This window comes from Armigeres subalbatus, chromosome 1 (assembly GCF_024139115.2).
Source record: "Armigeres subalbatus isolate Guangzhou_Male chromosome 1, GZ_Asu_2, whole genome shotgun sequence".
NCBI lineage: Eukaryota > Metazoa > Arthropoda > Insecta > Diptera > Culicidae > Armigeres > Armigeres subalbatus.
Genome location: NC_085139.1, coordinates 96,860,063 through 96,878,023, shown reverse-complemented (window position 1 = coordinate 96,878,023; position 17,961 = coordinate 96,860,063). Strand labels below are relative to the sequence as shown.

Below are 17,961 nucleotides of genomic sequence, written 5' to 3'. Positions count from 1 at the left end.
CTCAAACTCTGACAGATAGCAATGGGATTTCCCATAGGAGGGAAGAGCAGAATTTGCTTCGACATTGCGAATCGATCAAAGTAAACAAATTGCTAAGGTAATTATTATTATGTCGAATTAAAACGCAAGAATCGAAATGTATTGGATTTGTTGAAACAAATCCTGTTTGTTGAAACAAATCCTGTTTGTTGTCAGAAACAGCTTCAAAACACTTTAATACAGCCCCCAATAAAGTAGCAACAAGAAACTCACGTGTTCGCACTCTGTTGGTGATTTGGTTATCTAATTAAAAAGCTATAGAAGTGAACACTACCGTGAAGGCACTTGTGACTTGAAGGGCTGAACAAAAATGAAAGTTGCCAACATATTAAAAAGAGCATCATTCAGAATCAGTGTAAGAAGATCCTCTTTGCGCAACTTTATAATCAGAAACTTTGCTAAATAACACGTTATTGAGCTACTGTAAATATTAGTAAAATTGAACCCACGAAAAGTATTAGCCGCGAAATAATACTAATCGCGGAATGGTATACCGCGAAATGATAATAAACGCGAAGCGGTAGACTTCGAAATGTTTTACCGCAAATTGTTGTATAATCGAAGAACATGTCACAACAAGGATGAAATGTTGTGAAAGTTTAAATGTTTACTTGCATACTTCTAATTCTAATTCTATTTCTACTTATGAACTAAAATATCGGATAAATAGAACAAAAAGTTATATAATATTCCACTGCATATATTGAAATTGATGAATTACATTTACATAATTTCTAGATAATATTTGTTAAAGTACTTCTATTTTTCTAAGGATATCAATTATAGATGATGCTGACAGATTTTTTTTTTAATTTCGGAGCTCTTATCTTATTATTTGTTTACCATGTTTAAATTTATGTTCTCAAATTATTTCTTGTGTTAACGCTAAAACTACATAACTTATACGCTAGTTCGGCATTGCCACATAGGCATTTTTTATGTCAAAAACTTAAAACTATCGACATGTTTAATTAAAACAGCTTTCCATATATCTGTTTGTTTGCACATAGTATCGTTTGAATAGAGAATTACACATGTAGAACTTAATTACCAATACGAGCTGTTGTAAAGCTCTTTTTCAGCGCACTTATTTTTTTTTAAGAAAATACCTAAATAAAATCATTAGTACATTTTGATATTCCAATTATAAAAACGACCTTATCCAATTTCTTTCTGAACATTGATGTTTCATTCACTTAATCTATCTTAGTTTTTTAAGTTCTTTCAATTCTATTAAAAACTTCACTTTCCACTGCACCGCATGGTCACCACGAATTCAATAAAATAGGAATGCTACTCACCCCTCATTTCAGTTGTCGGAAAACCGGCCGTCACGATGAAATCGCCGGAATGTCATCCCGGTGTTTGACCCGGAATGTATTCTAGCGCACAATGGCTCCCACTTTGCACCGGCTACCGGTAACCAGTTTGTGAGTCTCCAGCGCAACACGCACGGCGTCGCGATGCTTAAAATCAATCACATGGTACAAAGCCGACACGTTTCCTTCTGCCTTGTAGTTACGTGTCCAAACATACGAAATATCACCGCACAGCTTGAACGTGTTGTACACGTCGACTTCGTCGTATTCTAGAAACGTAATCGAAAAACAATCAATAACCTTGTAATAACCAAATTGTGTCAATTTCCTTACGATTTCCTTTGACCACGATAGAGACGGAAAATCCGGGCCGCTCTTTCTGTGTCCTATTGGCAAAGGCCACCCGCAGTAGGTGGCCGCGATACTGACGCAAATGCATTTCAAGGGCCTTCACTGCTTGATCATAAGTGTCGAAGCTCACGAAAGCGCGCTTGATATTAGCGCTGTTGATAGTAAACTTGATCGACATAATTTGACCAAATTTGCCGAAGATTTCCACAATCTGCTCCTCGTTAGTATCCGGCGGCAGATTTCCAACAAATACTGCAATAAATTGTTCAAATTTTAAAATAAGTTCCAATAGGATTATTTCAAACACTTACTACAATTGGACGTTCCTTTGGATTCCTCCCCCAAGGGGAATGCATATCTGGCAGGTTCTTTTGCTACCTTGGGGTCGTCCCATAGCTTATCCGTTTTTGGCGGGGGGCTCAGCGACAGCGGTGATCGACTTCGGTGTTGTGTCCGTTTGTACTTGTGGTTTGAACTTTTCGGTGATCGCGAACGTGAATCCTTAATTGGTGAGCGAGATCGAGAACGATGCTTTTCCGTCCGGTATACGGTGCGTAGCGGCGGACTTGGACTTCGCCGACGTCGGCTCGGAGACTTGGAAATCGATCGATTGTACCGCAACAGCGGACTGGATAATAGTGCTTCCGAAAACGGGCTTAAGCTTTTGCGTCGTTGGGGTGATCGCTTGACAGGGGAGCGTGACAAGCGAATGCGAGATGGTGAACGAGATCGCGATCGTCGGCGATCGTTGAAGGGCGATCGGCTGCGGACTCGGCTTAGTCTTGAAGGTAATATAGGTGAGTTTGAACGGGAATTTCTTGGACTAAACTGGGGCGGTTCAGGAGCTGGAGGAATGGAATCTGAAGAACTAACGCTCAAAACGTCTTCGTCTTCGTTTGAACGGGCTGCTTCACTTCCAAGGCGAAGTTTTTCAGCTTTCTCGAAACGATCCTGCGCGGAAAGAGGGACTGTTGCGTATAAAGTGTCATCCATCGTTTCTGTTTGTGTTGGCGGTTTCGATATTTTTGTTTGCCACGGAGCCAGATTTTCCTCTTCATTTATGCTGTCGGGAATACTGTTTTGAGTAATTTCTTGGGATGTTTCAGAATTGACTGGCATGTCTGGTTGACCAACTGGACCAGGCGAAGGTCCCTGCATAATGGTTGGTCCACTAGAAGCATTGATGGTATTTAGATAATCCTGTTGAATCAGTGACAAAAGTTGTAACTGCTGAGGATAGGTGAAGAGTGTGAACGTATTGGCATATGCAAAGCCGTTTTGACCGCTGATCAAAAAATTTATCTTAGCGTCCGGTTTCATGCTTAGAAAGTGGGGAACGTTTATGAATTGGTTCACCACACCGTGGACCAAACGAAATTGTTCGATCATGGGCAATGCACTGAATGCTTGAATATTCATCATATTGGATTCGATTACTTGCATCAACCGACGCATCGCAGGAGTGACGATCGGATTTTGGTTTACTGGGCCTCCTGGACCCATCATAGGTCCTCCAGGGCCCATCATAGGTCCTCCAGGACCCATCATTGGACCCCCAGGACCCATCATTGGTCCTCCTGGACCCATCATTGGACCGCCTGGACCCATCATTGGACCTCCAGGACCCATCATAGGACCGCCGGGACCCATCATTGGGCCACCCGGACCCATCATAGGACCTCCTGGACCCATCATGGGACCTCCTGGACCCATCATTGGGCCACCAGGGCCCATCATAGGACCTCCTGGACCCATCATTGGGCCACCCGGACCCATCATAGGACCTCCAGGGCCCATCATTGGCGGCCCATTTGGTCCCATTGGACCCATCATTGGACCACCGGGGCCCATCATAGGTCCCCCAGGACCGACCATAGGTCCCCCGGGGGCCATAAGTCTCGGTCCACCGGATGTGGACCCTTTCAAGCCACGCTGGTTAACATCGATAGAGCGCAAATTTGGCCTCAGTATATCTTTCACGGGCACTGCATTCACTTGTGATGGGTGCTGCTTGTCCGAACCGGCAGAATTATAGACGCTTGCGCTTACTCTGCTCACAATCACTCTTTGCGTCTTGATTAAGATCACCCGTAGAGCAGCCTCGTACCAACGCTTATGCTCCATGCATACGCAAGCCACCCCCGGAGACTGCCGTAGAACGAACTTTACGTTCCCAATGTCGCTGAAACGATCATAAATGTCCTCGTCCAAGATCGAAGTATTCAAACCAGCCACCAGAACACAAAGCTCGGGATCGAGGAATAGACTCTCGTTAGCTAAGTGGATCAGCAGTCGTTTTCCAGTCATGAAATTCTGATTCATAGAGCAGGCGCGCCTTGCTTCCAGTCGGGTGTCGAAGCTCAGAAACGCTTGCTTGACCCCTTGGAGTGATTCACGGAAGTTAATCACGTTACCGCACTTCTTGAAGTATTCGCGAAATTGTACCAGTGCGGTCCCGAGCGGATAATTCATCACTAGAACTGTTAAGCAGAGATGGTTTATGTTGAAAGTTATGTACTGAGTTTGGAATAGTTACCTTCATTCTTATAGTACTCCGGATTAGGGCAAACGTATTTGATGTTCGGTATCGTTCGGAGACGTGTCAATTCAGCTTGGTCTTCCTTATCGATTATTTTCCGCAGCAAGGATTCCTTGTGCAGCCGGATGTTGCTCTTGGGAGTAACCTCCGGTATCGGGGCCATTTCCGACAAGTAACTCTCTGTAAATCGGATGCAAACGATCGTTCAAAGTGGGGTTTACATGAATATGTTTGAAATACTTACGTTCCGAGAATTTTGTTATGTAGACATTTTCATCGCAAATGCGCTTTATTTTCAATGCGGACGAGACGGCTATGGAGAACTTGAACCGAACGATGGTGCAATATCGTACTGAATCGACACGATGGATGTAGGTAACCCGCCCGCATTCATTCATTGCTTGGAAAATTTCATCGTTTGTTAGATCTGTGAATCACAAAAAATGAGAAATTACCTAGTTATATGCTGAATATACTTATCTAACTAATAATCTTATTTTTTCTTTAAAACTTCCTTTACTTCCTAACTGTAAGGATATCACATTTTTTGTGATTTCCCCACACACGCTCCGACATGTTGTACAATTTTGACTCCGCCTAATGCAAATTTGGTTCGATCGGAGTAAAGTCGTACTGTCTGTGGGCACTGGCGGAGACAGAGGTGGGGCACCACACGATGCAATCACACCATTGTTCTCATATGCTATTGTTCTTGCGCCAAGTGGTTCCCACCAAATAACAATAGCTGGCGACGCCAGTGTCTGTGGGCAAGTTGTAAAGTTCATCGAATGAAATCAAAACCGTTTGATTCTGCTCAGACTGCTGGTGGGCGGAGACAAATGTTGTACAATCAAGGTGCATTGTGTGTAGTGTTGTTGTAAGGAAAGATCCATTAATTACGTAACGCAAAAATTGGAAATTTTCAACCCCACCTTTCCCCTATGTCACAATTTTTGTATGAAGCGTCTGAAATTTTTGTATGGGTTGTCACACTTCACCGGACCCCCCCTCCTCCTCTAAGCGTTTGTGGACGTTCCCTAACACTATTTTTAACTCATATCTTCTGGTTTCCACCTCCAATATCTTGGAGCAAAAAGAGAGTTTTTGCCTTTCTGTAGAAGGCCTAGAGACCCATGGCAGTGTTGTACTGTTGGGAACCACTGAACCACCAACAACACTTCTGTTCCAGTCCGCAGAGACACAAGTATCCAAACAAGCGGCTCTCGTCCAAGAAAGCAGCAACACGAAGCGTACAGGTGAATAACGTCCGGAAGCGAAGAAGATTCGTGAAAGCAGGTCAGTCTGCAGCTCAATACTGCGTCGGATATCATCATCATTTCCGAGCAGACATGACAGAGAATCGGGAAACCTGCGGGAAGCCACCACATCGTCCGGCAAGCCCTTGAAGCTGGTGTTCCAGTGTAGCTGCAAAGTGGTCATCACGGGGAAGAAGCGCATTGGTCGATTTTTTATCGTGAAGCAGGAGCTTAATCTGCTCGGGCTCAATCTCATTGACGCTTTCGATCGGTGCCCAGCCCATGGACCAGCTTTGGAACCAGGTCCACAGTCATCCAACGACCGTTAGCTCCTTCAAATCAGCCTTCCCGAAAGACTTCAGCGATGCACTAGGGATGTGTACAAAGACGAAAGTAAAGTTGACGCTGAAGGAAGGCAAATTACCAGTGTTCCGACCGAAAAGACCCGTACATCACCGTCGACGCCGAGCTGGATCGGATAAATAGTTCCAACATCATCACAGCGGTCGACTTTTCAAAGTGGGCCGCTCCCATCGTCGTTGTGCGGAAAGCAAGTGGTGCCATCCGCATATGTGGTGACTACTCCACGGGCCTCAACGACGCTCCTCAGCCGCTCCAGTATCCGCTTCATTTGCCGGAGGACATCTTCGCCAAGTTGGCGAACTGCAAGGTCTTCAGCCAAATAGACTTGTCAGACGCCTTCTTGCAAGTAGAAGTGGACGAAAGTTGTCGGGAGATGCTCATCATCAACACTCACCGAGGGCTCTACAGGTATAATCGGCTTCCACCAGGAATCAAAGCAGCACCCGGAGCATTTTAGCAGCTCGTAGACACGATGCTTGCAGGTCTCGAACGCACTTCAGGATACCTCGATGACGTCTTAGTCGGCGGAGTCGACGAAGAAGACCAGAACGCAACCTTCGAGCAGGTCATTGTTGCATCCAGGAATTCGGATTCACCATCAAGGCCGAAAAGTGATCGTTCGGCCAGCAACAGATCAAATACGTTGGACACTTCATCGATGAGCACGGTTTGCGTGCGGATCCAGTTAACCTTCTGTCTGTGCTCAAAAAAACTTACGTTGTATGTGCTCTGGGGTCAAATTGACCCCAAATTAAAATTGTTATAACTTTTTTATTGTTTGGTCGATTTTGGATTTTTGGGGCTATTTCGAAAGATAATTTAATTATCTTTCAGGTCGTAACAAAAAATTGACTATTGGTACATCGGGTACATCGCGGGGAGGGGTTTTAGTGAACAAGGGTACAAAAACAGTGATTTATCATGATTGTTTTACTTATATCCAGCAACCCTTCCCATTTTGAACTGCACCTTTTTTTTAAAAGGTTATGCAGGAAGGCGTGTGCTTTGGCATGAGGCGTTGATAAGTTTAGAACTTGGCCGCCAGGTGGCGGTATATTTGAATTCATTATTTTAGACTACTCAAGATATTCCGATATATAGAATTCTCCTCAGTGTAAATATCCTTATCGCACAAATTAAGGCCTTAATTCCAGGGTTTTCTTGGATTACCTAAAACATATTCTGTGAACACATTCCATTATTTGCAGCATCGCTAGAGCAGGTTGAATACAAAGAAAACTTTTGATGAACTCTACCACAACATTCATATTTGCCAAAAATGCTTCAAAACAAAATACATCAGATCTCACATGGAACAATATACTCAAATATAACAGCTCACTAGCGCCGCATCTGGGAAGAAATGTTCATTATATTGAGCACCGCTTTGTAGTCCTGGACATTGTATTTGTAAATTTCCGCCTATTTGTAAATTTCCTAATTATTTATTCCGTCACATAACAGTATATTCCCACCAGACGAACTTTGTTAAAGACGTCATCTTTACAAATTTCAAATTTGTGCGATAAGTATATTTAAATTGATGAAAATTCCAAATATCGGAATTACTAGAGTAGGCTAAAATAATGAATTCAAATATACCGACCAAGCTCTAAACTAATCAATGCCTCATGTCAAAGCACACACCTTCCTGCATAACCTTTTTGAAAAGGTGCAGTTCAAAATGGGTAGGCTTTTCAAATATAAGTAAAATAAGCATGAACAGGGAATCAATTTTTCTTAAATGCGCTTGCGAAACAAGCGACAAAAGAGAACCAACGACAAAGCTTTGTTTTTGTCGGAGAATAATGACAAAGATCCGAAAATTTTTGTCAGCAACAAAAAAGAAGACAATCTTGTTGCTAACTTTTCATCCCGTTATTTTGCATTATTTCTAGAGCAAATTTCGGTTCTATGCTACCATAGTTTCTGATTTTATGGAAATATTTGAGAATCCAACAATGATTACAATATTAGCATCGTATTCTCGGAAATATCAGAGCATGCAAGGCAAATGATTCTTGTCATATTGTGTTCGGGTTCTGATAAAGGTTTGTCGCTAGGTGCGTTTGTCAGTAAAAACTCTGTTAACGACAAAGGGTATATTGTTAGGCGTTTCTCGAATATTGATTCCCTGAGCATGAAAAACCAATTTTTGTACCCTTTTTTACGAAAACCCCTCCCCGCGATATATCCGCCCACCTATAGTTAATCTTTGATAACGACCTGAAAGATGATTAAATTATCTTTCGAAACAGCCCCAAAAATCCAAAATTGGCCAAACATTAAAAAAGTTATAGCAATTTCAATATGGGGTCAATTTGACCTCAGAGCACAGACAACGTAAGTTTTTTGAAAAAAGTACACTGTAGCGCATATTTTAAAGATTTTTCTAGGGGACAGATCTCGGCGAGTTTTACCAAACTACCAAAAATTAGGAGAATCGGTTGAAAACTAAAAAAATGGCAGCCACTCAAAGTGGCCTGGGGTCATATTGACCCCAGAGCACAGACAAAAGGTTAAAGTCGAAGCCATCTGCAATATGCCAGTGAGTGCCGAAAAACGTTTCGGAAGTTCGCTCGTTCATGGGGGCGATCAATTATTACGGGAAATACGTCCCCCGAGTATGCGCCAGCTTCGATATCCGCTCGACGAGCTGCTCAAAGCCGACAATATGTTCGCCTGGATGGCGAAGTGTGAGACATCCTTCACTACATTCAAGCAGATACTCCAATCCGACTTGCTGCTGATACACTACAATCCGCAGCTCCCCATAGCGACCATCAGCCATAAATTTCCATATGGGTCACTGAAAGTATGTATGTATGCGTCCAGAGCGCTGACATCTTGAATCTTTGGTTCAAAGAAAGGCATTCCAGTTTACACGGCGAATCCTTTTTGTTTCATTGCTCTATTAGAGTGTTTTTTTACACGGCGAATCGATTGCAGCGTTGGGCACTGCAACTTCTCTTCTACGACTTTGATATCGTCTACATCAGTACCGGGAACGCCGACATCCTGTCCCGGCTGATCAACCAGCACGTCAAACCGGAGGAAGACTTCACTTCACGGAGAATGATGTAAGATCGATCGTGTTAGATGCAGTTGAAGCACTTCCTCTCCATTTCAGGGCGATTCAGCAAGCCACCCGTTCCGACCCAGTACTTAGCACGGTCTACCGCTTTATTCAGCATGGCTGGCCGCAATCAAAGAAAGCCATCCCAGACCAGAAGGTTCAGCGGTTCTTTTGTAACGATTGATTTTACTACCCTATATTTGCTCAAAAAAATGTTCGTTCAAAAATATACAACATGAGCTTTCGGCAAACTTGTGCTGCCACCTAACGGGTACTAGGGCAACGCTGACGGTGTAATTTCGTGAAGATGTATTGAGCTCCACTCATATAAGTCCACTCCTTCTACTCTACCAAACGACGGCAACCGATTTTATGTTCATCCGATGGGACTCTAGCAATATGGTTTGCACTGAGTAATCGTATGTATTATCTAAATTTTAAGTGGGGGTCTTTTGTACCTACCTGGAAATCACCCGAGTAGATTTTCTTTAATCCAAACAATGATTGGAAATTCTATACCCATAGGGGTAAAATAGAATCCTGTATCGGATTATTGCGCCATTTGGACAGAGTGTTTAGTTCAATGCAGACGTACTCTAACCTGCAATTTGAAAGCTAAGTGATGCCCTAAAGCGAATTTGGTCAATTGTTATCAACCAGTTCGCAGCATTTAATTCTAATAATAGTTAGATAGTTGTGAAAACATAGTAAGTGCTGATAATTCGTTGTGAAGAAATGATTGCTAAAGAAAATTACTAGTCCTGTTTTAGAATTTCATAGAAAACACGATAGTACAAAAGCACGTCTTCTTAGCCTAGTACTAGGGATTGGTAGATAATATCCCAATCAGCTTAGGTAAGCTTTAATGATTATCCTTTTGTGAAAATCGACCTAATTATCCCGTTGAATAGGAATCCCTACTCAACGTGGGGTGCCTATGTGTACTCAGCGAAGGGACTGACCACACGTGCTGCCGTATCAAGTCGTTATCAGTCGAGTCGCCTAGGAGTCAGTTGGATCGAGCAGTGGTTCCACAATCGAATCAAGCCATTCGTCCGAGTCGTAAGTGAGGTGTTGCGTTTTCCACCCGTACGACCCATAACCACCCCCAAAACTTCGTTGCCGAAGAGTACTCGCCCACCAACGTTTCGGTCGCCGCCTGAGAGGTTCATTTTTATGCACACGCGCCGATCACTCGTGGAAATCTGCTTGACCGGAAGGCACTTTCGGTGCGGTTCACGCGTTCTTTGGCGAACCATTTGAACTACGCGAGTACTCGTGAGCTCGAAATCGCTACGCGCGTCTTTTCTGGGACTTAGTGACTCACTGCTCAACAGTGTGGCGGCAAGATTGGCTACAACCGATTTGAATTTCATGCGTACGCCAACGAAATCATCACCCCATCTCGATGCGTCGTGGGAACTCCTCAACAAGAGCCACGCTTAGAATAGAATTGAGGTAGGATAGATAGTAAGATCGCCCATCCGTCAATTGTAAACCCCTAAAATGAGATGCACAATTAAAATACCTGCTTTTGAGTTTGTTACTTCTAGATGCTTTGTTTAAATGGTGTTAGTTTTAATTATAATATTTGATCGGTTTGATTAATGATATTTTTCCATTTGGTCCAAAGGGTTCCCAATTTATTTGCTTCGGGTTTGGGTAGTTGAAGTGAACGAGAGTGTTTAAACCACTTAACTCGCCTAAGGATAAGGGTCTCAGCCGGACCTACTTCATTTTCCGCAACGATCACTCAGGATCAAGGTCATTCAGAGAAGGTGATTAAGTCTAAGCCAAGGTGCACACCAACAATTCTTGGTAGTCTTGGGGCGAATTGGAAACGCAATGTTTAACGTGTGGGCGGAAGACAAGCGTACGCTTCGGTCGCACATCAACCAGCTACGTAATCGAACCAGCGCCGGCAGAGTGGCAACATCTGGGATGACCCCGTCCAGGACAAGAAATAAACAGCAGCCGATGGAAATCCTTTTGCAAGTCTGGAATCTGCACTAGTGACACAGATGCCATCATCGCTTGCTGCACCATTCGATCAATCGACATCATTGCATTGCAAGCCACGTCTGTTCAACCGAGGGTAGGGTAACCAGGATCCATAATATGTGAAAGTTCAAAACAACTCGAAAAATTTCGGGCTCAAGAATTCTCCTTGAAATCCTTCTGGAAGCTCCCCTGGGAACTTCTAAATTCCTCCGGAAAGTTATCCACAAATTCCTCTGAAAACCGTTCGAAAATCCTTCTCATATATTTATAACTTCGCTATATCTAGAAACCGCCTTTTCAATTCATGAAGAAATTCCGTGAAGATTTTTTTTTCTTCTATTCAAGTTTTACTTCTAAAAATTTCTTCGGCTATTCTTCCAGAAAATCTCCGGCATTTCCTTCAGGAATGCATTCGAGAGTTCCTTCAAGAATACATACGGAATTTCCTCCCAAAATCCCCTAGAAGTTTCTACAGAAATTTATGACGGAAATCCTCTGATTTCGCTCCATAATTTCACTTGTAATCTATAAGAAAATCCTTCGGAAATTCTTCTAGGAACTTCTCCGGGCATACCTCCAGGAACTCTTCCTTTAATTCCTCCAGGATAACTTCCAGGAATTTTTCCGGGAATACCTCCAATAGCGAAGTCCTCTAGGATTTCATTCTGGAATTCTTTCCGCAATTACTTCAGAATATCTTTCAAGAATTCATCTAGAAATTTCTTCAGGAATTTCTCCAGGAATTCGTCCAAGTATTTCCCCGGAAATTCTTCCAGGTATTTTCCGAGGATTCCTTCAGGTACTTCTCCTGGGATTAGTTTAGGAATTTCTCCGGGAATTTTTCCGCGGAATTGTCCTAGAATTCTTTCCGGACCTCAATCGGAATTTACTTCAGAATTTCATTCGGAAATTAATTTGAGAGTTCCTCAAGGATATTTTCCAAGAGTTCTTCCTGGAATATCTTCAGAACAAACCTCCGGAAATTCATCCGGTAATTTCTTCAGTAATTCATTTGGGAATACTTTCAGGATTTCATCTTTGAATTTCTGCATTAATTCCTTCTGGTATTTTCCCGGGAATTCCTTCAGATATTTCTCCATAAATTCCTTCATGATGAACTTCTCCAAGAATTATTTCAGGACTTCCTTGCGAGAATTCATCTGGAAGTGCTTGTGGGACTTCCTCCGGTAGCTCCTCCAGGAGTTTTTCCAAGAGTTCCTCCGGGAATCTCTCCGGGTACTTCACAGGAAATTCCTGGATGATATTTGGCAGGAATTTCACGGGAAATGGGATTTCGGAAGTTCCTCTAGAATCTCAACTCCGGCTATTCCACCGGCTTTTTCCTTGAAAATTCCTCCGGGAGTTCCAACAATAGTTCCTCCTGGAATTCATCCAGGCTTTCTTTCAGAAATTGATTTAGGCTTTCTTTGGGAATTTATCTACAAATTCCTCCAGAAGTTCCTTCCCTAGCAGCACACATGTTCCTCATTAGTTTCTGCAACTGATATGTGACCAGATTCAGTCACAATCAAGTTGTTGCAAACATTTTTGTCGGAATTGTGCTGCTCGGGTTGGAGAATTTCTCTGGAAGTTCCTCCGGTAATTCCTCCGGGAGGTCCTTTAAAAATTCTTCCAAGAGTTCCTCCTTACGGAAGTTCATTTGGGAGTTCATCCAGGAATTCTTACGAGAGTTCCTCCAAAATTTCTTCCGAAAATTCTTCCTGTAGTTCTTCAAGAAATTCCTCCAGAAGCTCCACCGGCAGTTCTTCCGAAAATTTCTCTGATAATATCTCCAGAAATTCCTCCGAGAGTTTCTCTTAGAGGAACACCCGGAAGAACTGCCGGTGAAACACCCGGAGCAATGCTCATAGAAACTGCCGGTGGATCTCCCGGAGGAATTCTCATAGGAACTGCCGGAGGAGCTCCAGGAGGAATTTCAGGAGGAACTCCTAGAAGACTTCCTAAAGGACCTCCCGGAGAAACTATCGGAAGAACTTCGGGAGGAATTTCCAGCTAAAATTCTGAAGAAAGCCTAAATGTTTTCCTGAAAAAAGCCTGAATGATTTCCTGGAAGAGCTTCTGGTGGAACTACCGGAGCGTTTCCCGGAGAAACTCCCGAATGAATTGCTGGTGGAATTCCCGGAGGAACTCTTGGAGAAATTCTCGAAGGAACCTCCTGGAGGAATTTCTGAAGGAACCCCCGGAGGAACTGCCAGTGAGACTAACAGAAGAGTTCTCGGAAAAAATCTTGAAAATTTAATCTTATGTAGGGGTATGTATATCATCATCATCAGAGGACCTCCCGGAGAATTCCTTGAGGAGCACCCAGAGAAATTCTCGGAGGAGCCTCTGAGGGAATTTCTATATAAATTCCTGAAAAAGTCTAAATGAATTCCAGAAAGAAAGCATGAATAAATTCCCGGAAGAATTTTTAGAGGAACCGCCGTAGGAAAAGCCTATAGAAGTACCGGAATAATTCTCGGAGGAAATCCTGGAGGAATTCTTGAAGGAACTACCGGTGGAACTCCTGGAAGAATTCCCGGAGGAGTTTTCAGATAAACTCCTGGGGGGTCTCCCAGTGGAAATCTTGAAATTTCCACCGGAATTCTTTCAGGATTTCTTTGGGAATTAATCTAGGAATTCCTCCGAAAATTCCATTGTTGATTTCATTTTCGATTCCTGGAGAAATTCTTTGAAATTTAACAAGAAATTATTCGAAACTTTCACGGAAAATTTTATGGAATTCTCACAAGAAATTCGAAGATTTTTCGCAAAATTTACAGGAATGTTTACTGGCAATTCTGCGGAATTTCCACGGAATATTCTTAGGAGTTCCACGGTGCAATTTTTCAGATTTTTTATGAGAAACTCAGAAGATTCAGAAGATTTAAAAAAGTTGCTCCCCCCCCCCTAATCGAAACCCTGGCTACGGCCATGTCATATGAACTTGAACTTTACTGCTTTACATGCCTTAGTTTGGGTCTCTTACCAAACCATCGTTTTTACGGTGTACTGGAGATTGAGCGAGAAGGCAGTCGATTTTGAAGCTAGTTGGCTGTAACCAGTGCTTCGAATCTGTTCCGCAAAATGTAAACGACCGTATGTTTGCTGTAGTCAACAAACGTCAGGAAATATATTCGCCCTCCAAATATTTGAGCGCCACTTCTGTCAAACAGAACTGTGAAACCTTTCCTCACACAATCGCTTAACCGATGGTTGGAATTCATTTCAGGAACATACAGCACCGTATCGAACGTAATCAGCCAGCTATTACCGGTACCATCCAGCACTACCATCTTACCAGTTCCGTGGCCGTTTGAATCCGCATCCATTCTATTGGCAACCCAAACCGCTTCCAGAACTGTCTCGTCCAGGTGTTCAAACAAATCGCGTCTATTAGAGAAGTGGCACGTAGCTCCAATATCCATTGATCCTCTCGTTGTAGCGCATTTCCGGTACGAACGCCTAGTTCCCCGACACATCGTTATTTTTCACCACACTGTCAACTTTCTGTTACTTGGTTACGTTGGATTTTATTTCCATATCCGTTTTCTAACCCTTGATTTTTTCGCAATTGATCTTCATATGGTCGGATTTCTTGCAAAAAAAGCACCTGTCAGAATCCGCCTTCGATCCTGCTTTCAATGCGGTCTCCAATTTGTCGTCGTTTCTTGTTCCGATTCATCCGTTTCTGCCACTGCTTTCCTTTCACCATGTTCAGCGTCAGATCTTCCTCCTTCCTGGCCTCCAGAGCGGTAACGACTAACGAAAGTCTCGTATTCCTCCGGTAGGCTGCTCAGCATAATGGTCATCGAGCACGTTGTTGGGCTGCAGATCGTTCAGCTTCTCGAAAAAATCCATCAGGGCCGAAGTGTGGGTTTCCACGTTTCCATCTTTGTCAAAATGTAATCGACAAATCCTGCGCATCACGGATACTCTCGTGGTAAGTGTTTTTAAAGCTTTTCCCATCCTTCGGCAGCAGATTTGGCCTTACTAATGTGTACCAACCGATTGTCTTCCACGACCAGCCAGCACTTGTTCATCCTTTGTCTTCCAGGCAGCGGTTTCCGGTTCAGGATTCTTATCCTTAACAGCGGTCCAATTTCCTTCCATGGCCAGAAGCAGTTTCATACGGAAACGCCAGTTGTCATAATTGATACTGTTGAGCGGCCCCTTCTTAGCCGTGCGGTAAGACGCGCGGCTACAAAGCAAGACCATGCTGAGGGTGGCTGGGTTCGATTGCTAGCCTAGTGCTAGCCTCATGATATACGAATGCAAAAATGGTAACCTGGCTTAGAAACCTCGCAATTAATAACTGTGGAAGTGCTTAATGAGAACTAAACTGCGAGGCGGCTCTGTCCTAGTGTGGGGATGTAATGCCAATAAGAAGAAGAAGAAGAAGAAGCTTCGCAAACAACTTCTCCATTTTTCAGCAGCTTGCTGGACTCTTCAGTAAGAAAATATCTTCACCCTTCAACGGTCTTGATTCAAATGCTGAGCCGCGATTCTTTAAAGCCCATTGATGTCGAAACCTGAATATAGAATTGATTTTGTGACCCCCACACGGACCGTAATGACCACCTTTTGATTTACTGGAAGATCCGGAACACCCGTAAAAATGGTAGATTCGAAAATTTCATCGTACAGCGGCGGGATTTTATAAAAACCTATTGTTATTATACCCTGAGTATGGAATTGATGTTTTGAATATAAACTGATGGCCCCCTGGAAGATCCGGAACTTCCGTAAAAATGATCAGTTTAGAAAAAATACATCGTAGAGAGGTGGGATTTTTTAAAAACCTAAAGACGGTATGAAAAATTTTCAACGCATTGAACGGGAAAAAATTCTTTCCTAAGCGCCGTACTGAGAGAAACATATATACTTACAGACATTAGTCCTCTTCAGCAGTACATCCGTGCCGGATTTGGTCTCGCCATACGTAATTCTTGGATTGTAAATATCGAGCGTAACACCTTGAAAGTTGTGCGGTGTAAATAGATAGACGAAACGTGCCGTTTTGGGGTTCAAATAAGTTACGTAGCCAATGTTTGTCAGCACCGAAATTGGTGACTTTTGCATCTCCCAATCTATGATCTTTCCGAATCTGCCCAGATATTCGATCACTTCTTCTTCGGATACTTGACGCGGAATGTTTGTCACAAGCACTAAAATTTATAAAAGGGGATTGAATTTTGTTATGAAGAAGGGCAATGCAGTGCACGACACTTACATTTGGTTTGAGTCTCTGCATCCGATTCATATCTTAGTCCTAGAGCTGAAATTTGATGTGTAAAGGTAAAGTACAGGACCACAAATCAGTGCTTCGCTAAAACCTACCATCGCACTTGGTTTTGATGTCGGGGTACATCAGAAGATTAGGCTTCTCCAACATCATGCTTATGTTGCGCTTCACGGGAAAAACTTCGATGTCCACACCTTTTAAGTTACGATTCTTAATGGCCAAAGAGCGCTGGGTACTTTCACTGCGTTCGAACGAAATGTACGCATAGTTAACGGCCGGCTTCTGAACGCACTCGATTGTGCCAATGTTCTTGAAATGGTCATAAACATCTTCCTCTGTTACATCTGGACAATAAAAAGAAATTACTCAAATTTTATTGGACTGAAAATGTTATATAGTTCATTATGGCTAAATTCAGTCAAATACTTCGACCTCTTTAGCGAAAATTTTATAATCCAGCAAATAATTCCAAACTTACATTCGTTCAAATTTTTCACCATAACCGAATACCGTGGTGTAAAGTTCCGATCCGAGTCTACGTTTGTCAGGAAAATACGTTTTCCCTGGAAGAACGTTTGGTTCATTCGCAAAGCCTTGGCTTCGTCATGGCGGCTTTCGAACTTGACAAAGGCAATCTTGGTCGGGCAATAGGTGCAGTCGTCCAACCGGAAGCAGAACGACACTATCCACTTGCACTCCCAGAAGAACTTGCGTAACTGGTCCTCGGTCGCCGTTTTTGGAACATTACCCACGTAAACAAGTGCACCAGCGGTGCTGCCGCTGGTACTACTTCGCCCATCGCCGGGTTTACCTGCGGAAGAGACGACGGATTGAGGCCAACAGCCATTGATTGACAGAAATGTAGGGAATATATTGAGCTTACCTCCCATCGTGGAATCAGCTAATAGATGTTTCTATTGTCAATAGAATTGGTGGAAATGTGGATTTTCAGGAAGAAATTCACCGAAAGCTGATAAAATAAAAGTTAAGCTCGACGCACGCACAAGCGAGAACAGATGACAAGCAATCAATTTTTAGCAGAAAATAGGCCTTTTCATTTGACAGTTTTACTCTATGGACGAGCGGAGGTGGAGACACGGTTTAAGGACATAGTTGGACAAAAGATGTTTTAGTTATTTAGCCCGGTAATTATTTTTTCGATGCGATTCAATAAAGTTCCAGCAAATTTATAGAACATTATATTTATTCCATTTAAAAGTACATTAGAAAAAAAACCTCCTTTCACTTGCGTCCTAATTTTGTTTTGCGTCGCCATCTCGGGTTCCCGGAGTTTCCACAACCGATATTAACTACTACAGCAACAGCAAAAGCATTAATTTTCTTTCACGCTCAACATGCTTAACATAAAAGTAGCTATATCAATTACTACAGTAAGTTTTTAGCAATAAATTATAATATATAACAATATTATTGCGCTTTTTGCACTTTATAAGAGTTTTGCGAGATTTTATTTCTCACAGTCATCTTTTTCTCACACTCAATACACTCAAAAAAGTTTGATTTTCCGTGTATAATATTTGAGTGTGAATGCCACCCCCGTGGCGTCCTATACTATCACAAGGGATTTGACAATAGCCACCATGTCCACGGACGGTAGCTCATTACCGTCCGTTGTTATTGTACAAAAATAAACAACATGTGTTTTGTTTACTATTTGTTTTGGTTAAATCTGAAAATTGTTTTCAAAATAATTTGCAAGAATTACATCTTTGACCATGGGAATTATATTATTTGATGATAATATATAATAA

General features: G+C 42.7%; 1 protein-coding gene across 3 annotated transcripts in view; it reads right to left on the bottom strand.

Moving 5' to 3' along the window:
• Positions 1–17,230, bottom strand: part of LOC134203299 (uncharacterized) — a 33,057-nt gene extending 15,827 nt beyond the window's left edge. Inside the window, exons 1-11 of one of the 3 annotated variants that reach the window (XR_009977567.1) lie at positions 17,073–17,230; positions 16,668–17,000; positions 16,285–16,533; positions 16,178–16,222; positions 15,834–16,112; positions 4,493–4,675; positions 4,246–4,428; positions 3,452–4,189; positions 2,021–3,409; positions 1,692–1,961; positions 1,341–1,627 (exon numbers count right to left, since the gene is read on the bottom strand). Coding sequence is in view for 1 of the 3 variants with exons in the window: in XM_062678183.1 (XP_062534167.1) it covers positions 1,422–1,627; positions 1,692–1,961; positions 2,021–4,189; positions 4,246–4,428; positions 4,493–4,675; positions 15,834–16,112; positions 16,178–16,222; positions 16,285–16,533; positions 16,668–17,000; positions 17,073–17,079 (3,924 nt within the window). In the remaining 2 variants the exon portion in view is untranslated. Of the gene's footprint in view, positions 1–718; positions 1,628–1,691; positions 1,962–2,020; positions 4,190–4,245; positions 4,429–4,492; positions 4,676–15,833; positions 16,113–16,177; positions 16,223–16,284; positions 16,534–16,667; positions 17,001–17,072 lie in introns of those variants that run through there. The other 2 variants (XR_009977562.1, XM_062678183.1) reach the window with 2 other exon arrangements.
• Positions 17,231–17,961: the final 731 nt, after the last annotated feature.